At 35.0% G+C, this 19,312-nt stretch overlaps 1 protein-coding gene across 1 annotated transcript; it reads left to right on the top strand.

Moving 5' to 3' along the window:
• Positions 1–4,596: 4,596 nt before the first annotated feature.
• On the top strand, positions 4,597–19,057 carry tex11 (testis expressed 11). Its single transcript, XM_083560494.1, has 29 exons — positions 4,597–4,683; positions 6,642–6,757; positions 7,252–7,336; positions 7,490–7,569; positions 7,771–7,851; positions 7,963–8,082; positions 8,213–8,293; positions 8,391–8,476; positions 10,227–10,284; positions 10,365–10,460; positions 10,867–10,948; positions 11,191–11,269; positions 11,355–11,506; positions 11,813–11,898; positions 12,017–12,154; positions 12,250–12,352; positions 13,441–13,565; positions 14,079–14,164; positions 14,278–14,331; positions 14,620–14,660; positions 14,812–14,898; positions 15,007–15,077; positions 15,846–15,962; positions 16,138–16,210; positions 16,323–16,472; positions 16,582–16,690; positions 16,838–16,958; positions 17,643–17,810; positions 18,222–19,057. Exons 1-29 carry the CDS (start codon positions 4,656–4,658, stop codon positions 18,291–18,293), a joined length of 2,745 nt encoding a protein of 914 aa, XP_083416620.1. The 5' UTR covers positions 4,597–4,655; the 3' UTR covers positions 18,294–19,057.
• Positions 19,058–19,312: the final 255 nt, after the last annotated feature.

Raw genomic sequence — 19,312 nt, 5'->3', positions numbered from 1 at the left:
TAGCACATTAGAAGAGAGTAGAATGACATCAAAAGGGATTTGTTTACAACTAACTTTAACAAAACCTTCTGATATCATTATACTCTTTTCTAGTGTTTATAATCTTATTAAAATGTATAAATCAGTAAAAGTTCTTTGAGAACTACATAAAGTATAACAATAATATAGTAAAAAATAAAACTTTAACTATTTAAAGATTACATTAACATTATTTTTTGACAGGGTCCTCATGCACATTTAAAACTCATTCCACTAATTACTTTATACTCAAACAGCAACAGTATCCATATCTTCTTCCTTTTCTTCTTCTTTTTTTGGCTTCTCCCATTTGGGGTTGCCACAGCTGATCAAACCAACATCTTTCTACATCTTTCAAACCAACTACCTGCATGTCTTCCCTCACCTTCACCACATCCACAAACCTTCTCCTTCACTTCTTCTTTTCCTTCTTCCTGGTGGCTTTATCCTCAGCATTCTTCTACCGATATATACCACATGTCCCTTCTCTGCCTATGTCTAAACCATCTCAATCGCACCTCCCTCACTTTGTCTCCAAAACGTCCTACATGCGCGGTCCCTCTAATAGACTCGTTTCTAATTCTGTCCATCGCCGTCCCACCCAATGAAAAACTCAACATCTTCAGCTCAGTTACCTCCAGCTCCACCTCCTGTATTTTACTCAATGCCACTGTTTCTAAACCATCGCAGGTCTCACCACAGTCCTATAACCTTTTCCTTTCACTGTTGCAGATACTCTTTTATCACAAATCATTCCTGCTATTACTCTTTTCCACCCACTAAACCCTGCCTGCACTCTTTTCTTCACTTCTCTAACACACTCTCCTTTACTTTGCACTGTTGACCTCAGGTACCTAAACTCCTCCACCTTCACCACCTCTTCTCCCAGCAACCGCACCACTCCACTGCCCTCCCTCTCATTCACACACATGTACTCTGTCTTACTCCTACTGACTTTCAATTTCTTCATGCATGTACCTCCACCTCTCCAGGCTCTTCTCAACCCTACTCTCCCTACTCTCAGCACAAATAACAATATCATCACAAACATCATAGTCCATTGACACTACTGTCTGACCTTGTCCGTTAACCTGTCCATCACCACTGCAAACAGGAAAGAGCTCAGTGCCGATCCTAGATGTAGTCCAACCTCCATCTTGAACCAGTCTGTCGTTCCTACTGCACACTTTACTGCTGTCACACTGTCCTCATTCATGTCCTGCACCACCCTCACATACTTCTTTGACACACATGACTTCCTCATACAATACCACAACTCCTCTCTCGGCACCCTGTCGTATGCTTTCTACGAATCCACAGACAAGGGTTAGGGTTAGGGTTAGTCAATTCTTCTGACCTTCTCTTCTCCATCAACATTCACAAAGCAGCAACAGTATTCATATAGCAGTTGATAAAGTCAAAATCCAAGTACATAGGAAACAAGTAAGAAACAACCAACCAAACTACATAGCAAACAACCAAACAAGTCATATGTTTAGTTATAACTCATTAGTTTATCGTTTATTGCAATCAGTTGGTTACCAACAAATAAAAACATTGGAGCTCCCACAACATTTTGTATAAAATGCCATCTTCTGGCCAAAAGAGTTTGCTGTGAAAAAATCACCAATTTCCAACTTTCCCATAGGAAAGTGTGCCTGTGTGGTTTCCTCTGGGATCTTGGTTCCTCCCACCTCCCAAAACTCTGACAGTATGTGGATTGGTGACTCTAAATTGTAATTGTTGTTTGTTCACATTGGTATTTTTCACCCAGTTTCATGAGGGCAGTGAACTCCAGAAGACATTTTCCCAAGGTCCCAAATTTAAATGACGTTCAAATAGAAGACTGCTTGTTCGGATACATAATTTGATTAAACAATTGAAGTGAAATAAATGTATAATTATAAGTTATATGTATACTTCATAAGTATTCCTGGTCGAGTCCTGATCAGTGTTCTTCTTATTCTTGTCCTTCTTATTATTATTCACTTTAAAAAACAGCAAAAGTGCACACATCCTACACTCAAGTAGAAGTACAGATACTCGTGTTTTGAAATACTCTGGTAAAAGTTGAAGTGCGGACTATACTTTTTTTACCTAAGTTAAAGTAGAAAAGTCTGGGCTCTGACATGTATTTAAGTAAAAATTTGCCATTACTACTGCCTGTTTTAGTGTCACAACCGGACCTCACATCATATTAATATATTAATACAAAAGTTATACAAATTTTGTTATCCAATGAACGTATCCAGCCTGACCAACGACAATAGAGAACACAAGAAGAGCAAAGATAATGATGATCAGGAGATCAGGTGAGTTGCTGACTCCCTCTGTCTCATCTATGTCAGCCATACTTCTTGTTGCTTTCTGCTGTGCTTGTTGTTAGCTTTGTAGGCTAGCCTACATCTGTGGTACATGATAGTTGGGACATGATATACCTGTGTGAGGTTGAAAAAGCCATGCAATGACAAGAAATAGGTTGATGGTCTGAACAATATGAAAAAATATTGATCATGACACCAAATAGATAAAACTAAAGTAATAAGCCTGATTTGAAAATGTAAGAAGTTTAGAGTACAGATATTTGTGCAAAAAAATGTCATGAGTAAAAGTCAAATGTTGTGAAGTAAAGAGGTATTTGTATTTCATTACTTCCAATCTCTGCATGGTGCTAATGTGTCTTTGAGCAACATATTAATTAATGAAAACTGCTTTATAACATAAACTCTTTTTAAAGTGAGTTTTTTTTCTTTCTTGAGTAGACATGCTTAAACATTCTCTTATGAAGGGGCAAAACTGTAAACTGTATAATTTAAGCCATGGTTCCCCTTATTTATGATTTTATAATCTTGTTTAAAAATTAAAATAATTATTTTCAGAGTTTTCTAGTTGAATTTAAACTTATAGCACAATAAAAAAATAAAAATAAAAATCCAATTACAAGTACAATACAGTTCAATGGCTATAATTTATAAGCAATAAAATTTTTTTTCAAAAATTCACCAAATACAGCTTCAGCTGACCTACTAACAAAGTCTGGACATTATGTAAGTGAGAGTCAATTAGTTTGCTTCTCAGTTTACACTTATTCAATTTTATCAGACCAAAAGTCAGCTCAATGCTAACTATCAAAACTTTTGCAGCCAAATTTTTTTTAATTAAATATAAATATCTGTGTCAATGCTATCTTCTCATATGACATAGTGGGCCAAAAGTAACTGTGACCACCGGACCCTATCCTGGGCATCTCTGCTTTAGAGAAATTCTCACCCAATTCAGTCTGCTTACATATGCACTCTTAACCAATCCTGTGCCTTCTTACAGTATCACCCCATAAATCATTACTTTTGTTAGCAGTTTAAGCTACAGGCAATTTTGTGTGCTATTTCATTTTTGCCAATTGCTAAATTTTCACGGTTCAGAATTCGCGGCTTGGAAAATTTGCGGGTTCTCATTTGGAACCTAAATAACAGCAAGTTGCGGATTATCTTAAAATTCAGGAACATTAGGGATAACATTTAAAACATGTTTTCACTAACAAATTTCATAAGAAAAAAAAAAAGATTTAAAACACATTATTGTATTATTTGGAAGGGCATTGCATTCACAAAGAAAAAAAATCACAGAAAGGATCTCATAATTATGACTTACTATCTCATAATTACGACTTAGTATCTCATAATTACGAAATCCTGATCTGATAATTATGAGATATTAAGTCGTAATTATGAAATACCAAGTCATAATTATGAGTTCCTTTCTGTGATTTTTTTTCTTTGTGAATGCAATGCGCTTCTTTAGTATTAAGCTGATTTGATGTTTAGATGAGGGGGGAGTGGTGGCTCCAGCGGTTAAGGTGCTGGGTTGCCGATCGGAAGGTCTGGGGTTCAAGCCCCGGTATCGCCAGGCTGCCACTCATGGGCCCTTGAGCAAGGCCCTTAACCCTCTATGCTCCGGGGGTCCCTTACGAGGGAAATATCAAGGTCCGTGACGTCGGAGTGACGTGGGGCCGCCTTCCCGTGGGCTCACCACCTGCAGGAGGGACTGTAAGGGACGGTGCTGTGAGGATTGGGCAGCAGTCGAAGGCGGGGGCCTGCTTAGACTGCTGCCCCCGCGACCCGAATTACGGATAAGTGGGAGAAAATGAATGAATGAATGAATGAATGAATGTTTAGATGAATTTACTAAGGTACCATAGGGGCTGCGGGGGCGTGTCCAAAATACGCGACGACGACGACGACGACTGTATTCACACAAATAGTCCCGATCACGCGCTTATTTCACGCTTTCATCAGAATCATAGAAAGAATCATCCTATAATTTCCCGTGACACGTGACTTTTCTCGTTTGGCTTCAGTTCTACTGCTCGCGCGCCTCAGATCAGTTTCGCGCCGAAAACACCTCCTTGTGCGCGAGACGCGGTTTGTTGGGTGAATCCAGGCTGAAGAACGCGTTTGTACCGACATCTGTAGAGAAGCAGAACATACAGTTACTACATAATAGTCGATTATATATATATATATATATATATATATATATATATATATATATATATATATATATATATATATATATATATATATATATATATATTCTACTATATCACCAAACTCAAACGTTTTCGTCTGTTAATAAACATGGAGTTGTTTTCCATCACAGTGAAAGGTCAGTATCCAGACTCCAAAAAGACAGATTTTTAGCATGTTTTGCTAGTGTTTGTGTAGTACATGTCTACATATAACATTTATCTCACACACACCACTCAGACGATGAATATCTAAACAGCTTTAAACTTAACATTTTCACATGTTAAATTAAATGTGTTCATTTTAAGGCCTAACAATCTGCATGTTACACTCCATCATCAGTCGAACTTGATACGTAACGTAGACATATTTTCTACTTTAATTTATTATTATTTTTTTAAATATTTTATATTTATTATCATTTCTATTTATGCTACAGAAAAAAGGGTTAACTTTTAGGTAAATCAGTTTACTTACCGCTCCTGTACTATACCTATCTGTGAGGTACAGTGAGGTACAGGGTGGGTGAGGCACTAAACAGCCAAATTTATACATATATTAACACCAATGAGATTTAATTATTAAATTCCCCATAACTTATTTTGATAAGGCAATGTTATCAGTACTTAGGCTCTTGCACGCCCCTATGCGGCAGGGGTAATGCTGACTCTCATGGTACTTTTTATTGCAGTTTTATTGAAAGCAACACGCCTAAATATTTATATAACCATGTTAAATTAATTACGCAGATTATAGAAGGCGATGACATGCAGTAATCAGTGTATTGGTGATATTTACACAAATACACTCACTTATTCCTAAATTTAGGTCAGTGTGAATGTGATTGTGCAATCTGAGGTGTTGCAGAGCTTCGTCACCTCATTGCACTCTGCAAATTGGCTTTTTTCACAATAAAAATGCCTAGAATCATAGAAAAATGTAATTTTGAACAAAGATTAAAGAGTCACTCCTAGCTCCTTGCTAACTCCTAGCCAGTAGCTATTAGTTAGATGACTTTTGGAATAATTTGCACATTACTTATACATTTATAATCGTATTTATATATAACCATTAGTGTCTGAAATTGCAAATTAGGGTACATGATGTTTTTTCATTTTGGGATATTTTTAGGGAGGTTTTCACAATGTCATTTAAGCCCTACATAAAATCACACTTTTAGCTCACTCAAAGCGCCTTCTTCCATTTACCCTATTAGGTTGGGCAGGACTTCACAGACAAACACATTGCTCCACAGGCAGTGATTACATGGGTTAGGCTGTGTTCCTAGAAATGTATTCTCCCATAAACATTGAAAGATCCCTTGATTCAAAACAAGGATTTCTACATCGAATGTTCTGCTTCAGAAATATGTTGGTTTCTGGATGTAGATTTGAGAGCGTTTATAATGGGTCTCATTTAAAAACAACGTGTGTGTGTGTGTGTGTGTGTGTGTGTGTGTGTGTGTGTGTGTGTGTGTGTGTGTGTGTGTGTGTGTGTGTGTGTGTGTGTGTGTGTGAACCTTTTATGCCAAAACCTTGACCTATAAATGCCTGGTGGGAAATTGCCTGTATATTTGAGGAAGCTTTGACCCATGTTTAGAGCATATGTGCATATGAATATATAATTCATAACATGATTCAAAAGGAAAGCAATATTTAACTTTTTATTTAACTTCAAATAAAATTTCATCTAAGAACAAATTGAACCAATAAAGGAATGGCTTTAGAAAATTAGGACTGTTTTGTAATGGCCTGCTCAGAGTCCAGATACAAAGCCTATTTAAAATCTTGTAAAATTACTTGTAAAACCTCTTGCATTAAAACCTATGGGATCCGCTTGCAATTTGTTAGGATCTAGAGTATGTTTACAGGAAAGATGGAAAGTTTTTCAAAAGTTCTGTTTAACTTTAGAAGTTCAGTTAATGCTGTTTGTTGATGTTGAAGCAGTGTGTGCTCACTGAATGCAAACTAGTAAGGAGTTAAAAAAGAGTCTGCAACTGAGTCAATTAACACATCTTTATGTCCATTTTACTATTTCAGAAACTTTTTTATTTTGCACTTTTTTTTTTAATCGCTAAACAATACATTTTACTTTTAGATATATTAGCGAAGCTCCTGCATAGCCAAAGTAATGAGAGCGTGAGTGAATTTATCGAGCAGCTATTTGATAAAGTTGGATCCTCTGAACAACATGCTAAAATTCAGGATTCACAGGTAAATACATATTTCATGCATATTTTGTTATGTTGCTGCATTCAATAGAATTATCAAGATAAAATGGATAAGTGGTATTCAAACCTTTTTATTGTTTAGCAAGTTAAAAAATCCTATTGCACTTCCTGTCAATAAAATTTATATGAATGTATCACTAAGAGAAAGTAGGTTTTGTCTAACAACATTACTCCTGATTGTTTTATCTTTAGGTCTATATTCCAATTCAAACCAAGTCTCTTAGGCTGTAATTGTGAGATAAAGTCCTCTAAAGAGTAATTGTGAAATAAAGTGCTAAAAGCCAGGACTGTGCATTGTTTTGTTTATTTTGTGGAGTTTGATTATTTTTGTTTATTTTATGCAAAAGTAAATTATGACAGATTTGTTAAAATTTAAGATGCCCTCCTCAATCATCTGGTTAATAAAATGGATATGGATTGTATTTGGTTTATTTTTGACAAGACACAATCTTTAAAATTTGTGTTTTCTTTTTGTAGGTTGAAGAATATGTTCTTCAATTATGGAACTGGGCTGTGACTAAAAATGTTGGTTTAGCCATCAGTGAGCAACAAAGAGCCAAAGGTTTAATTACTGTATTGTTAATTGCTAAATATTTGTTGCATAAATATGTACAAGCAAATGTGCAAAAATAGGCCATGCTCCCCATGCAATTTATTGTTTTATAAAAACTTTTGTATTGCACAGTTGTAAAATATGTGTATTCTTATGTTTCAGTGCGTCATATAGCTTGCCGACTTCTGTATTTATGTGAACCTGAGAACCCATCAGAAAATACCATTCGCAAGCAGATTTTGGTTTGTTCATCAACATTTTGTTACAGAGTCATGGGAACCTCTATTTGCCATTAAAATATATATTTGTTTATTTTTGTCTCATAACTTGTTTTATTGTTTTATTTCTGCTGATTCTAATATACTATTTGTGCACATTTACATCTAATTACAGATTTCATATTATATATTTTGTTATTAAATTTTGTTGTCTTTGTTCCTTAGATGGCTAGTAAAACTGGAAGAACATGGCTTGACTGTAAAAATCCTAAGCTTGCTGATGTTTTTTTCAGTCAGGCTGTAACTGTAAGTGTCATTTTGGAGTAATGCATGTTTTCAGTGTAAAAAATGCACTATGAATAAGGGATACAAATGCAGCTGTGTAGATGTGATTTCATGTTTTGTGTTATTTTTCAGAGCCTGGAGATTCTTTATTGCAGATTGATGTCACAAAGAGTCGAAGGTGCTGATATGAACCTTCCAAAAGCAGATGCTGAGAAGGAGCTGCTGCGGATTCTTTCTTATAAAGCTGAATCAGTGAGCAAGAAGCACTTTTAATACATTTAATGTGCACTATGCATAAAATAAAATTGTGATAATTTCACAAATCATTAATGTGCTGGAGACGGGAATTACCGAACATCATGGTGTTGTCTGGTCATTTTAGGCACTTGCCCAGGAGAACCAACTGGAGGCTGTTTCCTGTGTAGACCGATGTAAAGAAATGCTTCTTAGACTTCCCAAGGAGGTGTGTTGTGGTAAAATAATACTATATGTATTTCCTTGTTTGTTTTTTTGCTGTATTTGGTTTTATGTTGTATTTATTTGGGGAATTTTTTTTATAGACTGCATATCTGTCCATAATTTGCTATAAATTTGGGGTGGATGCATACAATAAAAAGAAGCTTGAGGACAGTTCAATGTGGCTCAGGTAAGAATGTACTATTAGTACTCTTCCTACATTAAGGAATAATGTTTGTGAGTATATAAGTAGTATTGGTTATGTTACATAAAATTGTATTATAATATATATAATTACTAAATTTATACATATAAAAATCAGCCGTTCCTTTTTGTTTTTGAGCGGATAAAAACTTAACTGGTCAAACACGCAGCAAGCCACCAATCAGGTTAGAGCCCGCTCTCTGTTTTGAACTTGTTTTGATTGCTTTTTTAACCGTTCATTTGCACGGTCGCGTCAATTATTATCTCATGTCATGGTCGATGAAACTGGTCGGGACTCGGAGTGTGCCCTCACCGCCCGGAGAAGTTCCCTCCCTCATACAGAAAGAATAAGTGGGGGTTGGGTGACATCACGTGAGTAAGGAGAGCTTAATCCAAATAAAAATTATGGATGGCAAAAAAAAGGTCTAAACACTGAGGAGCCTAATTCAGAAAAAGTAGGGGGGAAACGTGCAAAATCTGAAGGTGTGTATGCAGCTCATCTCGTTATGAGGCTAGTAAACGCTAATGCATTTAATGAAATAGGCTAATAACGGTATATCACTTAGGTTGCGCTGTGATGTCTGCTATGCAACTATATTTAGTTTGCATAACAATATAATATATAGTATGTAGTTTAGCATAATGTGTGTAGCTTGCAACAAAACAATTTTAACCTAACTAGTCTAGTTGGATTGTAGTTAAACTAGCACTTGTTGATTTGTTTACCTTTAACTGAGGTGATGTCATAAAGGTTTTCTGTGATTGTATGGTATGGTTCCTGAACTGAGATCAGTAAGGAGGAATCTCCAGTGCAGCTTAAAAGGCTATTTTACAAGACATATATTATAAGGATATAGATGATTTATGTATTTTATGGCTACATTTAGACAAGGAGTTGTTTGGTTCTTGTTTCTGAGAGTTTGATAAATTATGCACAATGACGTGTATTTAATTGTGCAATAAATATTTTACATGAAATAAAGCTCTCAGAAATGTATCTAAATTTGTGGATTGCTCTGAGAATATGTCTTACTCATCCAGTGACAGTAGCTGAAGCAAAGAGGAGCTTTTCAAAGCTGAAACTAATCAATGGGGGAGATGTTGGGCCATGGTGTGGTTCACCTAGGGCGTAATTTAAGCTTGAACCGCCATCACCGTTTGGTGATATCTACTTATCATGAACATACAGTTCAGCGTCAGTTCACAATCATGCAGAACATTTAGAAAGGAATAAATGATGAATAAACTGACTATAACAACCGCAGCCTTATTTGCACAGTTTTGTTGAAGTAGTTAAAAAGAAGGTTTTGGGCTCATGATAATTTAAAATAGTGTTTGACTAATTAATATCATCGGATTGATGTGCTGAGAGTAACATGAGAGTCTTTTCACATAAAATTAGTTGATTTAGCAACAGTCTTATGATTAAAATTATAATAAGACATTATAGCCATAATAAATCATAGTGCTTGGATACTTTTGGTGTACTTTTACGTGAATTTACCCACTGTATATCTACTTTTATTCAAATACATGGTTTGTGTACTTCATCCACCATTGATTATATTATATTATATTATATTATATTATATTATATTATATTATATTATATTGTTTATTTTATATTATATTGTTTATTTTATTGTCAGTTGGTGGTGATATAACTTTGACTTCCTTTAGCTTTTGATTTATACATATGCTTTTCAAATAATCATTCACTTTATTTTGATTTCCAGTCAAAGTTATGATATAGGGAAGATGAATCCAAAGTACTCTCAAGGGCCAGAAATGCAAGTAAGCTTATGTAAAGACCCTTTGTTTGACAGTTCTGTAAGGTTTTTTTTAAATGTTACCCTACTCTGTTGCATTTTCAGGCCAAAGTCCTGAGGCTACTTGCTAAAGTTTATTTGGAGTTAGACTGTCAGAAGTATCAGGATAAAGCTCTTTATGCTGTGTGCCGGGCAAATGAGGTATTTTACTTATCATTCAAGCTTTGTTAATACAGACTTGTGCACTGGATTGAACTTTCTGAATTCTCCTGTGCTCATCTACTATGAGATCCTTTTAGATTTTCAAGCTTCTTACCCAAACACAAGCATAGCTGCAAAGAAACTAATTTATTCCCATGCATACTTAGTCCTATTCTTACAGCCATGCCCCAAGCTCTTGACAATAGGTAGTATTTTAGTATCAGTTTTGCACTGATTTAGCACTGAAGTCTCTAAAATTCTCATGTTCCTGACCAGTAATTAAAGGGGCCTGTCTGTAACATTATTGACCAGTGGACTTTAAAAAATGCTGGTTATATTGTTCTTTTTATTAGTGCATAAAAGGACAGATGTCCATTATACTATAATAAGTTCTCTCATTAAATAGGAATGCTTACAACCACAGGGTATTTATCTTAAGATCCGCATTTTGCTAAAAAGTGGAACAACAGATGAAGTTGTAAAATCTGGTGAGTAAGAGGATTCTAACTAATTAACTTTGTATTTGAAAAGTACTGTAACCAGTTAAATAGGCCAATAGATATGAAAGTCTCACTTTAGTAGCAGAGCTTGCGTTCTCAATATTTAAAGCTTAATCTTCTCAAACAAAACTTTAAATATGTTAACTTACTTTCTTGAATGAACCAGGATTAATTGTTGCCATAACTCTTGCATTAACAATACCTTTATATTTTGTATGTCTGTTCGGTAGAACTAAAAGAATTACTTGACTCTGAGGTTCAGCTGGATGTGTGTCTTAGCACAGCGAAACTGCTGATAGCAGAGGATAGGTAACAACATTTAATTTAAAATGTTTCCTTTCAAATTGTTTATTTATTGTTAGCCATTGTGTCAAACTTAAACTGATTTCTACAGAGAAACATTGGCCTTTGAATTTCTGAACATGATATGCCAACATTTTGAATCCTCTCCTGAGCTGGGCTCTGCACTTTTGTTGCATATTGAGTTGCTGATGCTAAAAGGCAGAGAACTGCTATGCAAACAGAAAATTGAGGATGCAATTACAGGTACATTGCCTTGTCACTATGTACTATAGATAATGATTAAAGGTCCCAGCACTACCAAGCTACAAATGTTGGGTCATTGTGCAAGGCCCTTAACTCTCTCTGTTTCATGAGTGCTTGATCATGGCTGACCCTTTGTTCTGACTTTACCAAGCTGAGATATGTAAAGAAAAGTTGTATTTATTGTGGTGTAATGTATGTGACAAATAAAGGATTCCTATAGGTTTGACACTAAACTTATGGCTTGAAAATACTGAATGTTACTGTGTTGACATGTCCCATCTCTATTATGGTCTGATTTTATTTTAGGTCATTACAAAGGAAGGAAGTTATCAGCACACAATATTATCTCTCTCCACCTTTTACTGTGGGATAAAGCTGCTAAAAGCATTAAGGTGCTCTTAGTAGCCCCTTATTCTATAGATATTACTAAATGTCTTAAAAGACATAATAATAATAATTATAATTAATATTATTATTATTATTACTACAATACTTTTTATTACTGCCCAGGCCAAAAACTATTATGAGGCTCTGCAGTGGTACAACTATTCATTAAGTTTTTACAAGGCAGGTGAGTTGGATCAGAACCTAGCCAAACTGCAGAGAAATAGAGCTTCCTGTTTCCTTTATTTGCAGCAACTAGACAAGGTAATTTTTTATACAAAAATACATGCACAAACAAACTGATATGCACAACTATGATTTTTATACCAAAAGGGAATAATGTTCAGTATTTGTTGTAGGCCAAGGACGCGATTTCAGAGGCACTTAAATGTGATCCAAACAGCATCTTCACACACTTTAGTGTCTACAAGATAGCAATTCTGGAGAACAATATAAAGAAGGGTTTGTAGCATTTATACAAGATTTATATATATATATATATATATATATATATATATATATATATATATATATATATATATATATATATGTATGTATGTATGTGTGTGTGTGTGTGTGTGTGTGTGTGTGTGTGTGTGTGTGTGTGTGTGTGTGTGTGTGTTTGAAGTGATCCGCCATAACATTAAAACCCCCTACCCAATATTGTATAGGTGCCAATTTTGCAGTTCCGACTTTTCTAGGAATAAACATCACATGCCGTCTGTGCTCTTCAGCAGATCCTTCAAGTTGTCTAAGTTGTAAGGTGGGGTCTTACATGGTTTGGACTTGTTTGTCCAGTACATTCCTCAGATGTTTGATCAGATAGAGATCTGGGGAATTGGGGGCAAAGTCATTACCTTGAATATTTTGTCATATTCCTCAAAACATTCTTAAACATATCTGCTTAGTGGCAGGGTGCAATATACTGCTGAATGAGGTTAATGTCCTTAGGGAATACCATGAATGCAATGAAGAGGTGTACTTGGTCTGCAGCAATGTTTAGGTAGGTTGTATGTATCAGAATAACTTCCACATGAATTTCAGGACCCAAGGTTTCCACAAAGAATATTTTCTAGAGAATCACACTGTCTCCACTGACTTGCCATCTTCACATAGGTAAAGTGATGCACATGCACCTGGCATGCTCCAGTCATGTAGCTATAACAATTTGGCCTTTATTTAGGATAAAGATTAAATATCATATCCTGAAATTTGCCTTTTTTTATTTTGAAAATTAGCTGTTATTATATCCCAAGATATATTATTGACCCCCTGACTGGATGGCATTGTAATGAAATAATCAGTTATTCAATTCACTTGTCAGTAGCTTTAATGTTATGGCTGATTGGTGTGTACTAAATGTGTGTAACATTACCAACTGTAAAACCTTCAAGGTTATCTTCTAATCTGAAAATTCTCAAAAGAAAATTAAGATAGGAATAGAAATGTAATAAACACCATGTTTAATTTATGTTTTTTTCCATTAACAGTAACCTTTTTTTGACCTTTGGAGAATATATCTGAACCTTATGAATGATTTTGCTCCTTAGCTGCTGAGGCTATAGAAGATATTGGTGTGCTAGCCCAGATGCCTGTGTCCAATGAGGATAAGCTTCTTGCCACTGAGAATGCAGCAGCAAACCTTCTCAGCTTGGCTGCTCAGATTGCTCTGGATGTCAGTGAGAATGTAGCATATAAGTATTTTACCTATTATTAATAAGAAGTAATATTTTTACCAGTAGACTGTAATTATAGCATTGTAATAATTGTATTATTCCAGGGTGTCCTAAATACACTATATGGTCAAAAGTTTGTGAATGCCTGACTAACACACCAACTTTGTTCTGTTGAACACCCTATTCCTAATTTAGTCCAGTCCTTTGCTGTTATAATAGTATTTGCTCAGCTGGAAAGGTTTTCCTTTAGATATTTTCTTTTAAAAAGATTAGTGGGTTTGCTCATTCAGCCACTAGACAATTATTGAGGTCAGGACCTAATGTTAAGTGAGAAGTTTGTGTTTCAGTTCAACAAAGAAGGGTTCAGTGGGGTCAAGGTCAGGGCACGGTGTAGTTCAGTCAGGTTCTTCTTTACAAACTTGAGCAAAACTTGTTTATTGAACTTGTTTTGTACACAGGCATATTGCCATGTTGAAACATACTTTCATATAGTGTAGTTTTGTTTCTGACAGAATAAACAGCAGGACACAGCGATGAAAGCACTGGAGCTTTTTTGTGAACTCTCAGATGATGTAGTCCAAGTGATTACTGCTCTCAGGTCTGTAGAGAAAAATTACCTCTGTTTTGTAAATGCTAGGCTGTAAAAACGATGTACTTGTAGTGTAGTGAACAATCCCTCAGCAAATTCTACTGACAAATCATTTTATTTAGGTGTTTAATCCGACTTGTCCTGTCAACATTGGAAAATGCGCACAATGAAAATAGGTTAGTAGGGCATAATACACAAACACACACTCAAGCACTGAACAGTTATAGCATTAAAACTACAATGACTTCTGTCAGGGGGATATTTTAGGCAGTAACAGCCCTTTTTTTAATCGATGTGTTGCAATCCGAACTAATTTGACAGTTTAGGACATATTTTTAAGAGTCAAATTTTTATAGCAGCTATTCTGGTAGTCGGGTGTGTTTGTGTGTGTATATATATATATATATATATAAAAACTTAGAAAAATTTTGATTTTGACAAAGTTATTCTTTCAACTGCTATAGGAATGACAGTCAAGATGCGCTTTTGTTGTATCTAAAGATGGGTAGGTGTGATAACATTGGATAAATAGAAATATATATTTTTTTATTTAATCCTTTGAGTATTGATATCACTTTGTATTGGATTCTTCTGTCAACTGATAAAGTATGTGTGCAAAAATTTGCCAAATATGCTCCATGTGTGTGTTTGAACAGCACTTAAAAATTTGTCTCGACTCAAAAAAGAACCTGGCCAAGGAGGGAACATTTGCTCTGATGAAGCCAACTGGTTTAGAAGAATAGGTTCAATTACATTTTTTAATCTGTCATGTGTGATTATATTAAGTTTGATATACTGTGAGCACTTAGTGCCATAATTACGTACTTTAAACACTGCTTTTGCTTTGTCAGCATGGAACGCAGCATTGCAGTGTGAGAGCAGCTCTGTTCGAATGAAGGACTACTTTCTTCTGTGCTACCAGGTAAATTCAGAGCATGCATAACTTTTGTTTTAGAGTGAAGATGATAAACAATAGTTTTTTGTGTTTAAGGTTTATTAGTTTTTAAATTAATAAGATGAGAAGATTTACTATGTCCTTTCCAAACATTAAATAGGTACTCCATTCATCGATATTTGGTAAATGGAACTTGCTTACGAACCAGTTTTTATCTCTTGAGAAAAAGGTTATAATATAATATATATTTTATATTTTTATATATATATATATATATATATATATATATATATATATATATATATATATATAATATAATATAATATAATATAATTAAATTCAAATTTTAATATACTGAAATTGTAATCAAAATTAGCCTGATTTTTCATTGCAAACTCGGGTTGCCATGCTGTTATTTGTGTAAACAATTGTACAATTGAACAATTTATGCATAAATCAGTTTGCATCCAGTGTGATAAATGAGGCCCAGTGTATTTTTTAGGTGTCAATGCTGGTGTACACAAGGACAACAATAAATAAAATACATCTAATTTATATTATTTTAAATAATATTGGTCAACTGTGGAAATGTTAAACAGTAGGGTACAGATCGTATCAATTTTGTTTAGATTAGAAAATTAAAATAATCCCTCCAAGTTCATTTATTTAGGGGAAAATGTATTTCTTTATGATTTGTAGGAGTCATTTCTGATACAAATATATATTTTTATATGAAACCTTTATTTGACATTTTCTGTTCTGGATCCTGGTTTCTTTGGTTTCATTTGTGTTCAGCTGTCACAGCTATGTGTTCAAGATAGAGGCGTGATGATGGGACAGAAGACGTCTTTGCTGATGGCTACTGCTGCTTGTCTGGAAATCTGCTGCATGACTTCTCAAACTGAACAACAGGCAGATGCAACATATAACATACCATTCAGAAATATTTTTCTTTAAATATTAAAACATTTAAGTATTTTTTTAGCCACATGTGTGTGTTTGAAGTGAATGTGTATTGTCAGTTTTCTCTGAGCAATCCACTAGAGGGTGCAATATGCTAAATATACCTTCAACTACTGTGTTTTAGACTGAGATCCTGATCCAAGCTTTAGAGCACATTCAGACCTGCTGGGAAATATGGAGGGTTTTAAAAGCTTCAGGTACCTAATTTTCAGTCATTTTGAGTGATACTGCAACCCGTAGAGTTTATTCCAGTGTTATCTCAAATTTTCAAATATAACAGACATTGCATACCTTTACATTTATTTTTAGGTGACTATGCCAGAGATCCAACTGACACTTTATTGCGTCTTTACGAGTTTGAGGCAAGAGCCAAATTAAACGATCCCATGCTTGAGTCAGTGCTTGAGTCAGTCCTGGAGCTTGATAACGTTGACACAAAGATTTTGGAGACAGTTGCCAGTAAGATATTGTTTACTGATACAAGTCATCTTTTTTTCTATATTAAATGAAAGCTACAAATGTTTGTGCTGTAATGTGATGAGGCTCTACACCAATTCTGTATATGCAGCCTTAGCAATGAAAGCCCCAGCCCACTTTCCTGTGGTGTGTAAGAAGGCTTTAACGATTGCCCTATCTCTACACAAGCAAGCCCCACAGGCAGATCTGACACGCTGCTGGTAATTGCCCTGATACCATATATGGAATTAAGACTAAATGCCCCCCCCCCCCCCACACACACACACACACACACACACACACACTTTATATTGAACATATAAAGTATTAAAACATATAAAATATGTTTCTATGTGCACATTTAACAGTTACTGCTTGCACACTCTGATCCAGCTGTCACTGCCCAGTGGTGTGTGTGAAGTGGAGCCTCATATATTAGAGGAAGTGTGGGGTTACTATGAGGAGGCCCTGTCCATCATTTCAACTGCAGTAAGCCGGCCAGCATGACTCAGCACTCATCACACATTAACTACTGTAGCTCAGCAATTATTCGCCATCTCATAAAGAATCTCCTGTTTCAGTCGATGGGCTTTTAGCTACAGTTCAGCTAGCAGATGTTGTATTCACCAGCCTCTTCCTGCCAATTTGCTAAATAGACTCTTTTTGTAGCACTTGTTATTTTGATTGGCTTAGAAAAACTGACTGGTTGAGTTAAACTGAATTAAGACATTTAACAGAATTTTTTACTTTAAATTTAAAATGCTTTTAGCTAATGTAAGTGCATTTGTGTATTATTATTAAGGCGATAGGCCACCTGTACCGTACTGTTGGAAATAGCAACATTCTTATAAAAGATGCTCTGTTTTGAAATGTTTCATCATACATAAGAAGATCGGAATAAATTTGTATTGAATTGTGGCTCACAAACTCACCAAAAATCCTTACAAATCAAAATCCTTCTAGTGTATTAAAACAACTAGTTTTTGCTTTATTCTTTTACCTATTTGTATTAGTCTGATCCAACGATACAGTGTTTAAAGGCAGTTCAGAACTCTAGGTAGCTGTACTAACTTGGGTGAAAACAAAGATGCCCTCGAGCAGAAACATTCGATTTTAAAATTGTTTGCTGCTCCCCATGTTATTTTATAATGTAGTTTTACTGTTTTCCTCCAGTCTGAAGACTTTCCAGAACTGGAGATCTTATGGCTGTTGACTCGAGCATGGAACACAGGAATTCTGCTCTACAGTCTGTCCCAGTATGCTGAGGCTGAGAAGTGGTGTGGTTTAGGCTTAAGCTTCTTACAGCACCTGGGTTCTATGCAGGACAGCTACCAGACTCAGGTAATATAATGCTGGTAGATGCACTGTATAGAGGAGGCCGTTTTGCTGCTGTTAAAGCAATACTTCCATACTTCCTCTTCCTAGGTATGGGATCATATGCATTTATTTTTCAACTTTATTGGATTTACTGAAAATGAATGCTGGCATTACACTTCCCAATGTAATACTTATTTTTTACTGACAGCAACAATTGTAACCCATGCTGTAAATCACAAATGAAAGCTGCTTTTGTCTGTGATACTATTTTACTATTTTAGCTACCAAACAAATAGTCGGATACTAACCATACTGTATTTAATTTGAGCATCAGGGCCGAGCATGCAAGGTCATGATACCTATAGTTATATGATTTTAATATCAGTGACAAATTTATACTGACCAATATGTAACTGTCATTTTTTTTTTTTTTAGATGTCTGTTCTGTATAGTGAGGTGCTTGATAGGCTGGACAAAGCCAAAAAGAACACCATAATGGAGGAGTAATGACTGATTTAGGTACAGCTTTTGTATTCAGTAGTAAGTGAAGACTCTTTTATTGCACTGAATTGTATGATTGGAAAATGTTCACTACCTTCGTTATCGAAAAATTTGCAGATGCAACATACTATATTATCCTACACTCTCCTAATATTACATACAGACTGTTGTTTAATTGGGGAATGGAAAAAGCCAATGTTCAAATCTCAACAGAACCAAAGTTTTTATTAATTCCAAACAAATAAACTTTTGTCCAGTCCAAAAAAAAAAATAAAAATAGGGGAAAAAATAGGGGAAAAAATAAACAAACAAAATATTGTGGAATTGACGATCTCTTGTTTCCACCTAACCAGGATAGAAGACTTGTTTTCATGTGCATCATGATCATTACTGAGGTTACAAAAGGCCTCTTATACAATCAATATATGTGTGCTTTCACGTTTGTAACTAATCATCAACCAAGAAGACAAACAGGAACCCTTGTGCCCCACCCATAAAAGTTTATTTAACCACTTCTCCACTGGAGCAAAAACTGATACCCTCATCAGTATACACAGCCATTCAGAATCAATGGAGGATTCTTCAAACTTTATAGAAAAAAATACAATGAATGAAAATTCTTTGGGCTTTTACTGACATGGCTGACTGACACCAGACACATCAACAGTCAGCTGTTCCTTTACTCAACACCAGAGGACCAGTTGTACAATAAATGAATTAGTTATGCGCCTGGTTTACTTTAATAACCTTCTACAGGTTACTTCTCTTGAGATTTTATATATATATATATATATATATATATATATATATATATATATATATATATATATATATATATATATATATATATATAAATGTGTGGATATATATATAATTACTTTTTTTTTTTTTTTTTGCAGTTTTTGTTTATACACTGAGACAAGTTCCACAAGATATCACAAGTAGACAGGCTCTAGTTAAGGGAATTCAATCCCCAACGGACTAGAAACTGTGTTCTGATAGGCAGTTGAAGATTTTTGTCTAGA

Source organism: Silurus aristotelis, assembly GCF_946808225.1.
Source record: "Silurus aristotelis genome assembly, chromosome: 14".
NCBI lineage: Eukaryota > Metazoa > Chordata > Actinopteri > Siluriformes > Siluridae > Silurus > Silurus aristotelis.
The sequence above is the reverse complement of the archived record's forward strand: the minus strand, read 5'-3'. Positions and strand labels throughout refer to the sequence as shown.

Bases quoted from the DNA above. Each gene is read 5' to 3' on its own strand.
- tex11 (XM_083560494.1), top strand. From the start codon at position 4,656: ATGGAGTTGTTTTCCATCACAGTGAAAG. The intron at 12,353-13,440 runs GTTTGTAGCATT...TTTGCTCCTTAG, and splicing joins GGAGAACAATATAAAGAAGG to CTGCTGAGGCTATAGAAGAT. The intron at 14,899-15,006 runs GTTCAATTACAT...TTGCTTTGTCAG, and splicing joins CAACTGGTTTAGAAGAATAG to CATGGAACGCAGCATTGCAG.